Source organism: Calidris pugnax, unplaced genomic scaffold (assembly GCF_001431845.1).
Source record: "Calidris pugnax isolate Ruff unplaced genomic scaffold, ASM143184v1 scaffold9, whole genome shotgun sequence".
Lineage (NCBI taxonomy): Eukaryota > Metazoa > Chordata > Aves > Charadriiformes > Scolopacidae > Calidris > Calidris pugnax.
This window is the reverse complement of record NW_015090778.1, coordinates 8592706-8610330: the sequence shown is the minus strand read 5'-3', so window position 1 is coordinate 8610330 and position 17625 is coordinate 8592706. Positions and strand designations below refer to the sequence as shown.

The 17625-nt window shown below is 44.9% G+C and overlaps 1 protein-coding gene across 1 annotated transcript in view; it reads right to left on the bottom strand.

The window, feature by feature from the left end:
* Window positions 1–1349: 1349 nt before the first annotated feature.
* Window positions 1350–17625, bottom strand: part of LOC106893085 (protoheme IX farnesyltransferase, mitochondrial) — a gene marked incomplete at its 3' end in the record, with an annotated part of 94123 nt that continues 77847 nt past the window's right edge. Inside the window, exon 6 of the mRNA XM_014950699.1 lies at window positions 1350–1582. Within this exon, the coding sequence (XP_014806185.1) occupies window positions 1350–1582 (233 nt within the window). The remainder of the gene's footprint in view (window positions 1583–17625) is intronic.

Here is a 17625-nt window from a genome sequence, read left to right as displayed (position 1 = left end):
CAGGGACACCTCCCACCACACCAGGTTGCTCAAAGCCCCATCCAGCCTGGCCTTGAACCCCTCCAGGGATGGGACAGCCACAGCTTCTCTGGGCAACCTGTTGCCAAATGCCAAAACCCAACACAGATGCCAAAACCAACAGAGAAATCCCTAAACAACATCAGATCCATGATCTAGGCAACTGCAGACAGAATGATAGAGTCCTTACAAATACGTATTTTTAATTCATTCTCTTCTCTTTAGAGAAGCTTCTAACGATGTCTGTTGTGCACTCCTTAACACGAGACACTACATATCCACACACAGATCATTTATAGGTCTAAATATAAAAAAAGCCTTTCAGAGATGTAAATATTTGTCCAGAAGTACTACACGGGATTAAACAAAACAGCACAAAGCCCTTGATCCTAGCTCTGGGTTAGATCTGTATCAGAACACGCACACAAAGCCAACTCAGACTGACTTTTATAGGAAATGCACAGCACAAATGCAGGATGGCGTGGATTTTGCACAGATTCTGATAATTTCTGCTTAAAAGCCTTGTTGTTGAAAGTACTATTCCAGCCTTAAATATGCCACGCTGTGGGATGAGTCTGTGCTGAAAACATTCTTCACAGACCTGTTAATTGCACTCCATGAGTTTCTTCAGAATATAACTATGTGGAGCCACTTTGATTCTTAAGTTTCTAACTGGCAGGAAAAACAAGCCCTAATTGTGTCAGAGTTTAGCTGCTGAAGAGATCAGTGTTTTATGAGGGATGTAAAAATGGTTCACAGTTACTAAAATAGAAATCTTCGTTTGCTTTTCAAGGAGAGGGGGAAGGAACATTTATAACTTCGAGTTTGGAAGTGGGCAATTAAGAAATACACCAATAAATTAATTTTCCCAGGACATTTTCTGGCTTGTGGAAAGACAGTAATAAACACATCTGGGAATTTTCCAGCTGAAAGCTCCTGACTTGTAAGTCAGATCTTATTGGGTAGGGTTTGAATCCCTGAAATTACATAATATTTTCTTCCATGTGAAGCACAAAAAGGCTCTTCTCCTTCTAGACTTTTTTTTAAAGATGGCCTAAACATATATTCCATAGGACATGGCCTTTTATCAGCTCGTGTTTGCCTCTGAAATGCCCCTGTAAGGATGACACAACCATGTGCTTCTTAGTCCTTACGGTGCCCCACTGTAACAAGCTTTGGCACTGCCAACAGCAGAATAGATCTGCTTTTGAAACACTATCAGGTCAAAAAAGCATAAAGAATGAGGTTTGCTGCCTTTTGAGTAGTCTTTTTTGTTATCCTGAAGGCAATTCTGGCATCCCCTCACCCAGACACAAGAGTTTCATACTCACCAGCATCCAGAGTGCCAGTAGCCGCCGTCCAGCCCATGACGGGGGGAATGGCTCCGACGACAGCCCCCACCCAGGTGTTGGCAATGCTCATCCTCTTCATGGGGGTGTAACAGCACGTGTAGAGGAAGATGTTGAAGGCTCCCAGGGCCCCGGTGAGAGGGTTCACCCCCAGGGTCAGCAGGGCGATTCCCGGGACGCCGCAGGAGGCGGCGAAGCAGACGGCGAGGAGGGGGCTGCGGGGAGAGCAGAGACACACACACACTGAGCAAAGGAGGCCCTCTTCAAGGATTCCCCCTCTCCTTTTGCCAACTCCCAAAAATGAAGATTGCATTTTTGTTATTTTTCACTCGCCCAGCCCAAACATTCCCTTTTGTCCCCCATCCCAAGACAAGCCTTTCTAAAAAGTTAAGCCGCAGATTTGCAATCAGTGATTCTCACTCTTGTCCCCCCCCCGTGTCCACCAAATAAATTCAGCCCGGGCAGGGCAAGAGCCTTCACAGAGAACTGGTGCTTTCAGCACATCTCTCATTTTAATTGTAGCAAATTTTGACCTCTGGAAAAAGCGCTCAGGGTTTAGAGTAAATGAGAACAGTTGTAGCTTGTCAGATTTTTAACTGATTGCAATTATCCAAGTGGATCCTTTGGCTGAAATGCAACAGGGTTAGACACAAAATTAGGAAGTGTTTATGAGGAGAAGAGTACACTCTATCATTCTGAAACTACGTCAACAGCAATAAAGTATTTTTTGGCTTTTCTGAAAAGAAGGCTGAATTTTCTACATTCCCATTTAGCTTATGCACTGTGCTAAGCAGGGGCAGCACCAAAGCAATTCTGGGCAACAGACTCAAAATTAAAACCTATTATCTTCTAAGTACGACTGGAATTAACTGCAGATATTTTAGTTTTGGCTGAAAGCAGCAAACAATAAAGATGCAAATTATTTCTGTTGATTTCTAGCGCACACCAGCTAAGAGCTCAGGGAAGGCTGGAAATTCCTGTTAAAATCTGTAAGGAAGTGGCTGAAGCCATGTAAAATTCTGTTAATAACAGAATTTAATAACAATAAATATCCAAACAGGATGAACAAGGGTTTTTTGTCTGGCTACCAAACCCACACCTCAGAGGCAGCATCGTGATGTACCCCTAAGGAAGCTTTAGTTGGGTTCCCTTGCACCAGAAAAACATAGAACCATAGAATCATTATGGATGGACATTATGGACTGGAAGGACCTTTCAGATCAAGTCCAACCATCAGCCCAACACTGACAAACCCACCACTAACCCATGTCCCTCAGCACCACATCTGCCTGGCTTTTCAATACCTCCAGGGGTGGTGACTCCACCAGTTCCCTGGGCAGGCTCTTCCATGGGTGCTGCTGGGGGAGGTCCCTTCCCACACGCTCGTTGGAGGGTGTTTGGTGTGATGGGAAGAGAGAACTAAATGTCACTGAGAAACAACGTGGAGTGGGAGACCTCTGGAAGGGAGGGTGATGCCGTTAACTCCGCTGCATTTAATAACCCATGTGGCTAAATACACACTTCTGGTCAGCCCTGTAAGAGCAGAAATATTGTGTGCTTGCACCATTTACACGTTTTGTCTAACAGACAACTATGCAGCCTTTGTGTGTTATGATCACTCTGCCCTTTGGCCAAATCCTTATCCCTAAAATATGTGTTGCCAGCGCTGCTCAAACCTCATAAGAAAAATTTGCTGTTGGGGGATGAATTTTATGGCAGTTTTATCAGAAAAAAAATAAGCCCACCATTCACATTTTGATTGTTAAGACCTTTGTCGGACCAATATGGAACGGAGATCCCAAATAAATGGAAGAAGTGAAATGAGCAAACCTCACACTAAAGATCTGCCTTCAATTTCAATTCAATCGACTAAGCCATTTTATCCAGCTTCTCAAAACCATCAACAGATTTTAGGTTAGGGAGCGTGCACAGAGCACGTTTACGCTCCCGCATTCCCGGTCTCGGCGTCACTAATTTATCAGGAACAGAGGCAGGGAACGTCGTTGCCATCCTCTGACAATGAGATGTCTCCAATTGGAGGCTGCGAAAGGAGCCATACGGTGCTGTGCCCTCTGGATTTGCAGCTCCCGGTGCTCTTTTGCAGCGAGGCAGGAAAACACAAGCTGTGGCAATAAACCCTCTCAACGCCGACTCCAAAACCCTATAGACGTTGCCCCTCTGCAGTGAAAGCCTGAGTGGGTTTGGTTAAACAAATCCATCTTGACTGGTTCCTGAACAAAATACAGTCAGACGGTAAACACCAGATTAACACAATACACACTCAGGAGGTGACAAAAGACCAGCTTGACCCTACAAGGCTGGGCTACCCACGTTGGCTCCCGCGGGGCTCTCAGCCATAAATGAGGACATGGTTTGACCTAATGCAACCAGTGCTTTTCTCACTAATCAGGAGCGAAGACTCATCTACACGTCTCCGATTCCAATGAATCAAAGACACCAGCCCTTCGTGCCTCTCAGGGGATGGGAAAGCCAAGGCTGGGAGGGCAAAGCCCTTCTCTCCATGGTTGGACCCATCATTGTGTCTCTCCCACATCACCTCCTCCCACCAGCAGCTCTGCGCTGCCTTCATCCAACCCACAGATCAGAAAAGCACCTGGAAAAAAATGAGGTTTTCTCTAAAGGGAAGGGTGAAATGACTTGACTGAGACCTTCAAGAAAGTTGTTTTGTTCCTGGTGGATGAAAACACAGTTTTGTTTCTCAGTTTCTTCCTTTTTGCCTCCTTAAAAGAAAGTTCCTGGAGGCAGTTTGTCTGTAATAGTCCTAACGACCTCAGGGGACAGCATCAAGTCAATGAAGCAGTTGAACTATATTAGTTTTAGACACTCTGAAAGTATCACATTTTCTCCTTCTCTCCAGTGTTTCCTTAACGATCAAGCAACTGTAAAAAAATCTTCTAGAAGAGTAATTGTCTGACTTACAAGTGCCTGCCCCTAAAACTCCAACCGAGATCAGAAACTCCAACTGTGATCTGATGATTCAGCTTTGTTGTTTCTGCCCCTTAAAATCCTATTTGGCACTGGAACCAGAAATTAGGACCTTCCTTTCTTGGCGAGACATGAGGTAGAGGAGAATTCAACTCATTCTCACATAAATACGTGATGTTTATAAGGTCTAGGAGAAGTAAAAGCAACTCTTCATTGGGAAAAAGAGACTATTTGAGGAAAAGGTAGAGAGATTTCAGTCACTGGTGCAGGTTTTTTCTGCTTCAGCGACTCCCAGGATTTGAAGAAGAAAAGACTGACTCTCGGTTTAAATCACAGCAGTTTAAGGGGGATTCTGATTTCTACTAGTTTATCACCTTCTAGGGACCATTATGCATCTCCGTGCTCACATTAGGTCCATCAAAACTCGGGCATGTGGCGTGAGGCTCATCAATTTGAAGCACACTCCTTTGCTGGGGCAGCACAGGAGATGAGGACCCCGTTCTGGAGCAGGAGAAGGGCTGTGACACTGCGTTGTCACTGGATTTGCCCCATCACCTAACGACCACGCAGTTGCTCCCACTACAGCCTTGTGCCACCACAGGAGCATCAGTCTCGGGTAATCCAACGCCGGGGAATTATCACATGGTGGTCAGAAGTGGCTGCAGGGTCTCTGCTGGGTTCCTTCGTCCCTAACCCATCCCATGCAGTCAGTGCAGGCTGATGACAGATGCTGGTACACAAGCCTCAACTCATCTGGGCGTTCACTTATGCTGAGGGAATTGCTCCCATGGGAAAAAAAGGCAATCTTCCGTTGGAAAACTGGCCAAGGAGCAAGCTCAGAAAGCAAACACATTGAGTAAGAAACTAGGTTTTATGATGGATTTTTGGGAGGAGTTGGTTTCAGTTATTTGGCTGATTGAAATCAGACTCTGGAAAAATACCACAAGTGCCAAATGAATGCTCTTCACATTTCAACTCTAAAATAACCAGCCTGTCACCACCTAGGACACCTCCTAAAGGACAACCCCAAACTGGTCGTTCTGCCTTGTCCCTCTTCTCTGCCTTATCAAGAGTGCACCTGCCAAAGGCTGGCTCACACCACTGCTGATAGACAGCGGGTCACATTCAGCTACAAGCTTTTGAGAGAACTTCAGCTTGAAGAGTGAATGATCAACCCTTTCCTGATCCAAAGACAACGTGCTGACGCTTCTCTCGCTTCTCTCCCACGGAGTCCACCCAATGGACCTTCCCCAGACACACTCCACTGAGAGCATCCAAGAGGAGGAGGAAGAGGAAGAGAAGCCAAGGTTTCGCATTCAACCTCGAGCTTTTGCTGACACAGAGGTGTCTGGAGAGATGCTGTGGGTCCGGCTGGGCAGGATCGCTCAAGGATCACTCAACTTCTGAAGAGAAAGATCTAGGGGTCCTGGTGGACAGCAAAATGACAACGAGCAAGCAGTGTGCTCTTGTGGCCAGGAAGGCCAACGGAATCCTGGGCTGTGTAGGGAAGAGTGTGGCCAGCAGGTCAAGGGAAGTCATTCTCCCCCTCTGCTCTGCACTGGTGAGGTCACAACTGGAATCCTGCCTCCAGTTCTGGGCTCCCCAGTTCAAGAGGGACAAGGAACTGCTGGAGAGAGTCCAGTGGAGGCTACAAAGATGATTCAAGGATTGGAGCATCTCCCTTATGAAGAAAGACTGAGAGAGCTGGGACTCTTTAGTCTGGAGAAGAGAAGGCTGAGGGGAAACCTTATCAATGCTGACAAGTATCTCAAGGGAGGGTTGAAGGAGGAGGGAGCCAGACTCTTTTCAGTGGTTCCCAGTGAGAGGACGAGGGGCAACGGGCACAAGCTGGAACATGGGAAGTTCCACTCAAATACGAGAAAAAACTAATCCACAGTGAGGGTGGCAGAGCCCTGGCAGAGGCTGCCCAGGGAGGGTGTGGAGTCCCCTTCTCTGGAGATTTTCAAGCCCCACCTGGATGCTCCTGAGTAACATGCTCTGACAAGCTCTAGGCAATCCTGCTTCAGCAGGGGAGTTGGACTAGATGATCTCTATGGTCCCTTCCAACTCTAAAAATTCAGTGAAATTCAGTGAAAGGACAGCCCAGAGCTGCTGGGGAGGAACAAGGATGCAGGAGGAATCCTATCTGGGTGATGTTCAGGCATCCCTTGCACATGCAACCACGAGGACCCACATGGACCCTCACTCACCGTATCAGTCACAGCACCTTTGGACAACACAGCAGGTTAATTTTAATTCATGGGCAACAGCAGAATCCCCGATCTAGTTGCCACTTACATAATGATCTGACACACACGTGCATGAAATATATTTAATTAATAGGCTCCAGAGTCGTGGATAATAGTACTTATTGACTCACAGCGTTACTTGGAAAAATTGAGAGGGCAAAACAAATTAAGGCATTTGCCCATCTATAAAATTAATGCACTATTTTACCTATTTCACAGCAGCATTAGCAAGCTTAATGTCTATAGAGATCAATAGCATCACTACTACACATGCTTTTCTATGTTGCCTTTGGCAGAACATTTTGTGAAGATGACTGTCAAAGTACAGTTAGAACTACACTTTAAAAAAACAGCAGTAAAAAGGGGGAAAAGGTTTAAAGAAATTTTCATTTGGAAGAAACAATCAAGAAGCCAGAGAATATTCCCTCTTAAAACCTCTCAATATTTAGAAAGATGGAAAATTCCTGTATCAGCATCTAATGCTTCGACCTGTCGCTGGGAATATATTGACACATAGAAATACAGCCACAAAGCCCATCTGAATCCTGAATAGGCACATTCATGCAATTCATGCTCAGATGTTATGTAAATACATAAGAAACTTAATTTGTGACCTTGTGTTAATGGGAAACTGGGCACGTAAAACATATTTACATAAAAGCATAAGCCTGACTGTAAGTGTCCATTTAAGACTCCCTGCGTATTTTTCAGGTGAAGCAGAAGTGCTTGTATTTGAAAATTAGATTCAAAGCCTAATACAAAAGGTAATAAAACAAATTCTGCCTTCTCTTTCTCTGTCAAAAACCTTTTACAGAAACATGACCCACTTCTAAAAGGGCAAAGTAAAAAGAAAACCCAACCCAACAACGCGCTCTTGTTTTGCTGCAGCACGTCCAGAATACCTTAATGGATTGGAACATTTAAATTCCTGCTTGATTATTAGATCTTATTATTATTGACAACTGTCCCTCGAGGCCAGGGATCTGCTCCACCAAAGGCAGGATGATGATGTGAAATAAGCAGGACAGGGATGGGGAAGAGCACTTATTTAGACTCATTTCCACACCCAGACGGAGTCAGGATGCACATCCTCGCTTTCCTCTGCATGCGATTTTAATAATGCCAAATAAACTGCAATTTGATTTATCTTTTTGGGAATTAAAAAAACGAGCTGATTTTAATAATGCCAAATAAACTGCAATTTTATTTATCTTGTTCTTTCTGGTGAGTTTTCTGTTTTGCTGAAGACACAGGTTCATGAAGGCCACCACGGTTCCTCCCCTCCCTCTTCTGCTGCCGCTGGCTGCGGGAAGGACCCGAAATTATCCCTGACTTCAGCATCTTCCACGGCAGCAGGTAAATGATGCCCAGACAACAAAGGTGAGATTGACGGCTCCGATGAATCTCAATATTGCTACTCCAGGCGCAAATTCCATCGGCATATAGTGTCAAAACAATTTGTTGTAATAAGAAGAGGAAGAGCCTGAACCAGCCTCACACACGGAGGGGCTGAAAATAGCGGGAGCTGGGAGGAAGGTTATTTGGCAGCCGAAGAATCCAAGGGTGATTTTCATCTCTGCAATTGCGTTTCGCCATCACGGGCTGAGATACGAGCCCAGTGCACGAGGGCTGTTCCAAAGCCATAATTAAAATCAGATTTCGGGAGTAAGCATCATAAGTTGCTTATTATTTCTGGAATCTGTAGGTACTAAAAATGTCCCCAGACTCCTCGCCAGTACAAGGCTGCTGGAGGAAGCCCCCTCCTCTTCCTAATTTTTTCCAGGTCAGCAGTAAGTTATTAAGGCTTCTGAAGCCACTTACAAACTCAGACAAAAGCATCAGCCTGAAGTTTTTACATTTTTCCGACAGCAGTGAGAGGTTACACAAACCAAAGTGCAAGTCACATCCCTCTGAAGGTTTCTATGGCCTCCAAAGCCTGTGGTTGTGTCAAGAGGGGAGGATGGCCATGGAGACCCTCAGCACAAACACTCCGCACGCAGAAAACCATCCTTCTCGCCAGCTGCTCATTGAGGGTTCTGCTCATCTCCTGGCATGACTTCAAGCAGGCCAAGGGCAAGGTCCCACACCTGGGTCAGGGCAATTCAAAGCACAAATCCAGGCTGGGTGTAGAATGGATTGAGGGCAACCCTGAGGAGAAGAACTTGCGGGTGTTGGTAGATGAGAAGCTCAACATGAGCTGGCAACATGCACTTACAGCCCAGGAACCCCCCGCCCCCTGGGCTGCATCCCCAGCAGTGTGGCCAGCAGGGCCAGGGGGGGAATCTGCCCCTCTGCTCCGCTCTGGGGAGACCTTTCCTGGAGCACTGTGTCCAGTTTTGGAGTCCTCAGCACAGGAAGGACATGGACCTGTTGGAGTGGGGCCAGAGGAGGCCACAGAGATGCTGGGAGGGCTGGAGCCCCTCTGCTGGGAGGACAGGCTGAGAGAGTTGGGGGGGGTCAGCCTGGAGAAGAGAAGGCTCCGGGGAGGCCTTAGAACCCCGTCCAGTCCCTAAAGGGGCTCCAGGAGATATGGGGAAGGACTCTGGATCAGGGAGGGGAGGCATAGGACAAGGGGGAATGGCTTTAATCTGAAAGAGGGGAAATTGAGGGGAGATCTCAGGAAGAACTTGTTTGGTGTGAGGGTGGTGAGAGCCTGGCCCAGGTTGCCCAGAGAAGCTGTGGCTGCCCCATCCCTGGAGGGGTTCAAGGCCAGGTTGGAGGGGGCTTGGAGCAACCTGGGCTGGTGGGAGGTGTCCCTGCCCAGGGCAGGGGGTGGCACTGGATGGTGTCTAAGATCCCTTCCAACCCAAACCATTCTATGATTCTATGATCTCAATTCCTGAGGCCAGACAACACCATGAGTTGCTGAAAACCAGTCCCGGGGAGAAGCTGACCCTGTGATCACCATGACTGTCATATGGTACAGACTTGGTCCCCTCCCTCAGCTAGAGAATTAGCCAAGGCATTTATTTAAATTTCTATTATATTTTTTTTTCAAAGAACAGCACCCAAGAACTGCCAAACCCTCCTCAGCAGCTTTTAAAGACCCACTGAGAACACGAAGGAAGGCCACCAACCGCAGGAACAGCCACTCCCACCCCATTTGGAAGAGACACAAGGAGCTGGGGACGTTACGCACCGCAACAAGACATGACTCTCTGGAACTTTTTCTCCTCCCATGACTTAGGTAATGGGAAGAAGGCCCTTCTCCTTCCAGCACACATCTGGATCTCATCTGCATCATTTCCAGCTCTGCTTCCCCAGATGGACAGATGCCCAAAACCATCCGTGGGGTTGTCTGCTGGCGCAAGTGCCGTAGAGTCAGCTGATGGTGAAAAAGGAGCCAAAAGGCTTTAAAAGGCACATTTTGCCTCTGAATAGCAACAGTAGCTTCCCTGGAATGATTTTTGATGGGAGGTTAAGAAAACCGCTCGTACAACTTCTAAGCTGAAAGCAAGGCACAGAGCATTCAAAATCAATCAGCAATCACGGCAGACAACTGAATGATGGCAATCTACCAACAGTGAAATTAAATTTTAACTTTCCACACAAATCCTTTCAGGCTGCATATTTATATATTTAGTAATAAAAACCATACTCATGACCATCGTCAGCTGTAAAAGTTCTATAGCAATAACAACACCGCTAATGGAAACTGAAACTGGAACAACATTGCCTGGATCAGTAGCTTCATCACTGTTGACTTTTCTAAAATAATTCTAATTTTTTTTTTTGCAAAAGACATTAGATTTAACTGCAGGAGAGTCCTACAGACAGACTGGGGATGTACCTGATAGAAAAAACATCCACACTCAGATTTGAGGTTTTAAATCAAAGCGGTTACATGATGCTGAATTATGACCCCTCACGGGTTTTGAGGCAGCATAGCTTTTTTTTTTAAGGACTCAGAGCATGACCAACAAAACTGCTTTTATATTCAACTACAACTTTCAATTACAGATTGGATTAGACTCAAGGAGAGATATTTCTTTCCAATTAAAAGGAAAAAACATTGGCCATGAATGGACATACCACTAGAGCCCTTTCCTTCTTTCATGTAGATCTGATTCTGCATCAGTCAGAAGTTAAGTAAACACGAGGAATCCACGCTCTCACTTCTGATATCATCTTCCACAGGCACATCATGAAAAGCTCAAGAATCTGCTGACTGAGGCTTAATCTTGCAAAGTAGCAGGATTAAACTGAACAATATCTATCAATGAGCTAAATTGGTACTATTTTAAGGGAAAAAAGTGTAGAGAAAGATCTTAATAGATACTCATTTATTCTCTCTCAATCATGCGAGAAAGTTCATGACTCATGACAAGGGATGAAGGACGATGCATTTTAAAACTAAAATGTGAAACTAAATTACACCTTTAATTGGGATTTCAATTTTTCCCCATCAACTCCAAATATCAGGGTACACACTCGTCTGTCATTTACCACTGAAGATTGAAAAGACACTTTTTAGGAGGTGAAACAAATGGGGAGCTTTGTCAAGTCTTTTCTTTTTTTTCTTTATTATTTAACTTTTCCTTCACAGGTCAAGAGATACTATCTACATTCTATCAGTGTCTGGTATCTCATCCCTAAAAACTTGTTTCTGTGGCAGATCAGGCTCTACACGCACTACAAGTATTGGATTTTCTATCAAATCCCCTTTAACTGGATCTAGAACCACCTCAATTTTTACAATCACCAGAACACACTCGTTGCAGTTCTACACGCTTATGTTTTTATAACTGGCTTTTTGTGATTTGGTTTCTGGTAATAACTATGAAAAAGATGATGCTAATCATCTCAGATCGGACAGTACTTTACCCTAAATGTAAAAAAATAAAATCGTGTGGAAAACAGTGGAAAAGTTCTAAAACCAACTTGTAACACAAAATCTGAGCTGAGGAGGAATTCTGTTAAGAGGAGGTAGGAAACCTGTAGGTCCTCCCAAAAAGCCAAATGAGTCGGGTTAATGGGTGGCATTTAAGCACACTTCAATCAGGAGCTCCACGTTATACCATTGTGTCTCCAGATGAAGAGTTTACAGACCTGAACCTCAAATAAACCTCTTTAAAATGCAAATGCCTGGAAAGGAATCACCTCTAATACCTTCCCTTTGTTCACAGGGCTCAGCCAGGCCCATCAGCACCAACCTAGATGGGGTTTTGAATGACAACTGGACCATCAGCAGGGAAATGGGGGCAGGATTCAGGGAAACGGGGCAGGATTCACTGAGTGATGTCTAAATCTCCCAAGGAATGTCATCCAGTGAGAACTTGGCCTACACGGAGCTCAGTGATGGACAAACACCTGTAGCTGGCTGGGTCTCAGCATGGAGTTGCCTCCTTAAGTGTTGGCACTAAATCACTATCCCAGCTCTGGCGCTGCTGTATATCGTATATATCTAAAATACTTGTTCAGAAGTGTCCTTAGTGTAAATAAATACAGACTAGGATAAATTATCCTGTGTCTGTGTCAATTGGTTGCTCTCTCCATTGAAGAAACAACCCGTGTATGGAGCCCGAGCTGCCCTGTCACGGCCACGTATCGCTATTGTATAAAAGTGTCATGGATGCTGTATTTTAACCAAGTTGGAGGCAATTAGTTCCCCTCACTCCTCGAGAATCTGAGCTACAGATGTTCTGCCTCCCCCCAGCCAGAGCGAGGGACTTTAAAACTATCATAAACAAACACGGGTAATTTAAAAGAATCATTTCATCTTGAAAGGGACACATCTCTCTTTTTTATGCCTGCGTAAATCAAAAACCGGCTCGATCGATTTCGCTGAAAGTTTCCACAAAGAGGAGAGAAGAGGGATTTCAACTCCGCCGAAAAAGAGAGAATTTGAGAATCCCACCCTCAGCACGGAGCTTTCTCCTGACCGTTTCCTGCTCTCTGTTTTACCAGTTTGACTCCACACAAGTGATGCCAGGATCCAGTATTTCATCACCCACAGGTTGGAGACCAAAGCAACCACCGGTTTGGGATGAGACTTGCAGTTTTCAAATACCACGTTCAGATAGAAATAAAACTTTTTACGCTGCCCCTTTGTTCTTAAGCAGAAGCTCCAATTGGGTCTCGTCACTTCACTCGAAGTAAAAAATTAAAAATGAAAAGGACCCCTACTTATAAAATGTTTATGCTCTTATTACATCTGCTATACACACCGCAACGCTAACCATAACAACTCCAGCGACCCCGCGGAGCGTTAACACGCTCCTTGTTATACGGCTGTGTCAGGTAGGAGTGAAAGGGTGAACAATAATATTCACAGCTTCCCTGCAGTCACCAAAATGTAAATATTTTTTTAAAGTGCTTACAAGACAAACCTACAGTAAATTTGAAAAATGTCCCCCATAATATTTAAACTAAATCCTCCTCTTTAACCTAACAAACCTAACCTTACAACATGGCAGTTAAGTGATCCATTCATTTTATTTCAAAATCTCAGTTCTCTCTTTGTTTAAGAGCCAGAGCCCAGCTGACAAACAGGATGGATAATACTGTTTCTCCTGAAACATTTTTTTGTGATTTAGAATGATTAAATTGAACACACGCTTCTGCTGAGGCCTCAGCCAACGTTCAGAAAGCAGTGGGTAAAGGAGTCTCAGGCCAGTTTTCAAACTCATAAAGATGGAGAAAACCGAAGTTCTGGAGTATTTATCAACCTGTTCTTCAAAAATAGAGGAAAAGACAGTCCAGCTATTCCCACTGCAGGATCACGGACTCTAATACATTCCCAAGAACAATGAAAATGAAGGCAGTAAAGTTATTCATAGAATCATAGAGTGGTTTGGGTTGGAAGGGTGGACCAGTGCCACCCCCTGCCCTGGGCAGGGACACCTCCCACCACACCAGGTTGCTCCAAGCCCCCTCCAACCTGCCCTTGAACCCCTCCAGGGATGGGGCAGCCACAGCTTCTCGGGGCAACCTGGGCCAGGCTCTCACCACCCTCACAGCAAAGAATTTCTTCCCCACATCTCAGCTCAATCTCCCCTCTTCCAATGCAAAACCCTTCCCCCTCATCCTATGGCTCCCCTCCCTGATCCAGAGTCCCTCCCCATCTCTCCTGGAGCCCCTTTAGGGAATGGAAGGGGCTCTGAGGTCTCCCTGGAGCCTTCTCTTCTCCAGGCTGAACCCCCCCCCCAATTCTCTCGGCCTGTCCTCACAGCAGAGGGGCTCCAGCCCTTGGTGCATCTCCGTGGCCTCCTCTGGCCCCGCTCCAACAGGTCCATGTCCTTCTTGTGCCAAGGATGGTCTGCAGTGGATGGAGGATAGAGCTCTAGATAGCACTGAGGGGAAGAGCAACCGAGGAGATGAGCCTGTCAAAGTGCAATTTCAGTCAGATCCTTCCCATCAGCAGATTCCTCTGCAACACTCCAACAGGCAACTGATACTCACATCATGTCATATCATTTGATATTTCTATCATTTTATCGCTCTGGAACATGCTCTTAAGTAGTTGCTAAGTTTCACCCAAGAGGTGAAGAGGATGAGGGTGGCTGCATTCTGAGATTTCTGCATTATTCGTTTAGTAGTTTATCTGCAGTTAGCATCTGGAGTCATATTTTACAAATGTTTAGTGGAAAAAAAAACAACCACCAACAAAAAACCCCCTTCATACCCCATCAAAGTGCAGGAATACAACATAATTACTGTCACACACGGGCAGCAATGCGAGTCGCTGTGGCTCACGCTCCTTTACAGCATGATTTATCATGTAATATTCCTTGTGATTCTACATCTCTGGCAAAAAAAAAAAAAAAAAAAAAAAATTAAATAAAACATATCAAAGAGGTTCTCCACATATCTCAACCTCAGGAATGCAGCTCTTCTAGTCGTGAAGGCTGGAGAGCGAGCATCTGTGTTGGCGCAGCTAATTAAAGTGTAAGAAAAACCTCTTTTACATCTGACTCGCCAAGTTGATAACGTGTAAGTTATAACTTGTATAAGACATGATAAACCCCTGTCCTCTGCAGAAAGAAATGCACTTCTAACATGACTTACTGTAAACAGATCTCAGGGTGGAGCAGCTCCTAATCAGAGGCAGCTCCCTAATGGACTCGTTGAGCGGTGACATTTCCTACAACCCTTGGCTCTCGCTGAATAATGACGCCCTCGTGGTGCAGCCCGATAAGGTTCAACCCTCACAGAGGGAACCAAGCGTGGGGATTTTGACTGCGCTAAGCCAAAATTTACAAACATGAAGCTGAAATGTTTGACAGACACGGGGGAAGAAGAGCCACCAGGAGACCGCTGTGCTGAGATGGGGAAAAGACCCTGGGCTTCGAGCTTTATTTTCGCTTGTTTGTGCAGCGTAAGAGGGAAAGCTGCCTTTACCAAATCCTTCAGAGAAAACCACCCCTCACTACTCGGTTAAAAAAAAACAGAAGTGGATGGTTACACTCACATCCCAGAGGCCCCTTCATCTGGGACACAAAGATGTCAGGATTAGCGTACAATGGCTGGGTTCCCTCCGGTTCACGGGGCTCTACCCCCTGCGAGGAGCTGACACGAGAGGAGAAGACAACTCCATTAGGAGCCCGGGTCACCCTCTGAGCGCTGCCCAGGAGCAGATGGAGCAGCCTTTTACCTAAAACGCACCGTGACTCCTGCTTTACACACCAGCATCTGGGATGTTTCCAGAGCCGGGGCGAGGGACGGCGTGCTCCCATTTATCAACCGTCCCACGTGCAATTAGGGATTGGGATAAATAATTTGGGGGGGAAAAGCCCCCTTCTCCCTCGGCTGAACTGCAAAGTGTTTGTGTAGGGTTTGTATTCCCAGCCAGAGATGCCCACAGAGGAATGTCTGTGCTGAGCCACGGCAGGATGAGGTCCAGGCGGGAGGAACGAGCTGAAAAACTAACAATTTCTTCGTTTCAACTGAAACGAATTTGAACGTAATGTTAGAGTTATTAAAGCAAGCCTCTTTATCGCCCTAAGAAACAAAATATATATGTAGTTAGAGCTATATAATTTCCTGCTAATACACATTTTGATCTGAGGATAATGTGCAGTATCACCATTTTTCTGCAAATTCTACAAAAGGACTCTTAATACCTTAGAACCATTTAATCAACATCCTATGCAGGCAGTGAATAGATAATTGAAATATAAGTACTGTCATCCATATCCCCTTTGGGAAAGTGACACAGTAAGCATTATATCATTCCATTAGTCCATCCTTTGATGTGGGTTTTATTCTCATTAAACTATGTTTTAGCCTCAAGGTTTCTCCCCTCCCCCCTCCCACCACCTCCATGACGTGGCCGTGCCAGAAAATAAAATAAAAAAAATACCCCGCTGTTCAAAAGGCAAGAGCTACATTTTTACAAGCAATTGTACACGTCAAAAATATAAAGCTGCCTTTTTAATTTCTTGTTTACCAAATACAGTCAATGACAGCTTCTGGAAAACACAGGGTGGAAAAAAAAAATAAATAGAAGCCGGGAGGGTGGTGGTGGGGAAGGAATGCATTTACTTGTTTTCAAATAATAAAGCCTGAATACAAGCAGGATAAAAAAATGCATGAAAAGGCTGCCGTGGTGGTGTCTGCTTTGAATTGTGCCCTGTTTAAACAAGAGGAAAGCCTCCCACTGAAAAAAGAAACATTTTTATCATTCAAAAAGATCTCAGGGCAGTCCCCTTGAAAATGAGGTATTTTCTAAACAAAATATTGGAATGTTTCCCTGCAGGGAACGAGCATCTGATCTCTTAAAAATGATTATTCTTGAAGAACCGTAGATTTATGGAGGTTTTGTTTTATTTGTTTTCACTGGAGTAGAAGGAAACCTGTCTGAAATGACCACCCAAGGGAGCAGCCCCATCAGCTAAGTACGGGCTGAGCTTTAAATGGGAACCAAAGTTGTTCTGAAACCCTTGGGGAGGTTTTAAACCTCCGGCTTAAAGCGGGGCTGGAGAAACGCTTAATGCGGGTCTCAGCGTAAGCCGAGGACATGGATTTCCTCTCACTTACAGCACCAGAGCTCCACTGACATCAGGAGAAACCTGCCCCATTTGCATTAGTGTTAGCAAGCAAAGAATCAAGCTAATTACACAGAGTTATCAACAGTGATTACAGGAGGATTTTTTTTTTCTTTTTTCTTCTCCTTTTTAAATGCACTCACGTTTTTTCAGCACGGTTTTGTTACACGTCGTGGTGGCAGGGCTACTACAGGACACTGGGTGGGAAACTCAGCTCTACACAGAGCTAGTCTGGAGTTTTTAGGTGGTTTTGAATAAATAGGGAAAGTCATGTGTTGTAGTTTTTTATCGGTTTATGGATGTTCAATTTATACATTTGCAGTTATAACCACAATTCATAAATACAAGCCATCAGTGAGAAAAAAGACCTTAGGAGCTCTTCTTGGTCTGATTCTTCAAGAGTTTGGCTTATAGTTTAAACTGTCCAAAGTCAGCACTCCACTCAGAAATGTCCAATAGTAGGAAAAAAGTTGCTGTCTCCATTAATTGCGATAATCAATTGTGTCCATAAGAAGCTCATATACAGAACACAACTCCTTGGGCATTGCTAAATGAGGAGGTTAATGGGATCCTAGAAAAACATATTTACCAAACAACACGAAGGCTTATGTCTTTTGAAGCATCCAAGGCATTATCTGTGTTGTGTCGCCTTCTCCCAAGTTAATAGACTTCAACTTCTCAAATGCAGAAGGCAGAGACCAAACCCAATGGATTGGGTAGAGAAAACAACTCCAAGTTGCAAAATACTACGGAAAACAGAACTGAAAGGTGTCTACGTGGTCGTGAATTAGTTATTTAGAACATGCTGTTTGATGACTTATTTTTTTTTAAGAGGAAAAAACTATTCCTGTACAACTATTAAGTTCTTTTATGAGTGCTTAGCACAGCAGATCCAGCAGCACTGTAAGTTCATAAAAGCAGCCACTTTTTAAGAAGAGTGTGTGCAGTTCTGTGCAGAAGGGTAATCAAAACTGTCACTTTGTACAATATAATGGAGCAGGACACTTGTCATCCTTGAGGCTAAGCTCGCTCAGCTACTGCAGCTAATACTGGAGATTTATTTAAATTAATCCGCAG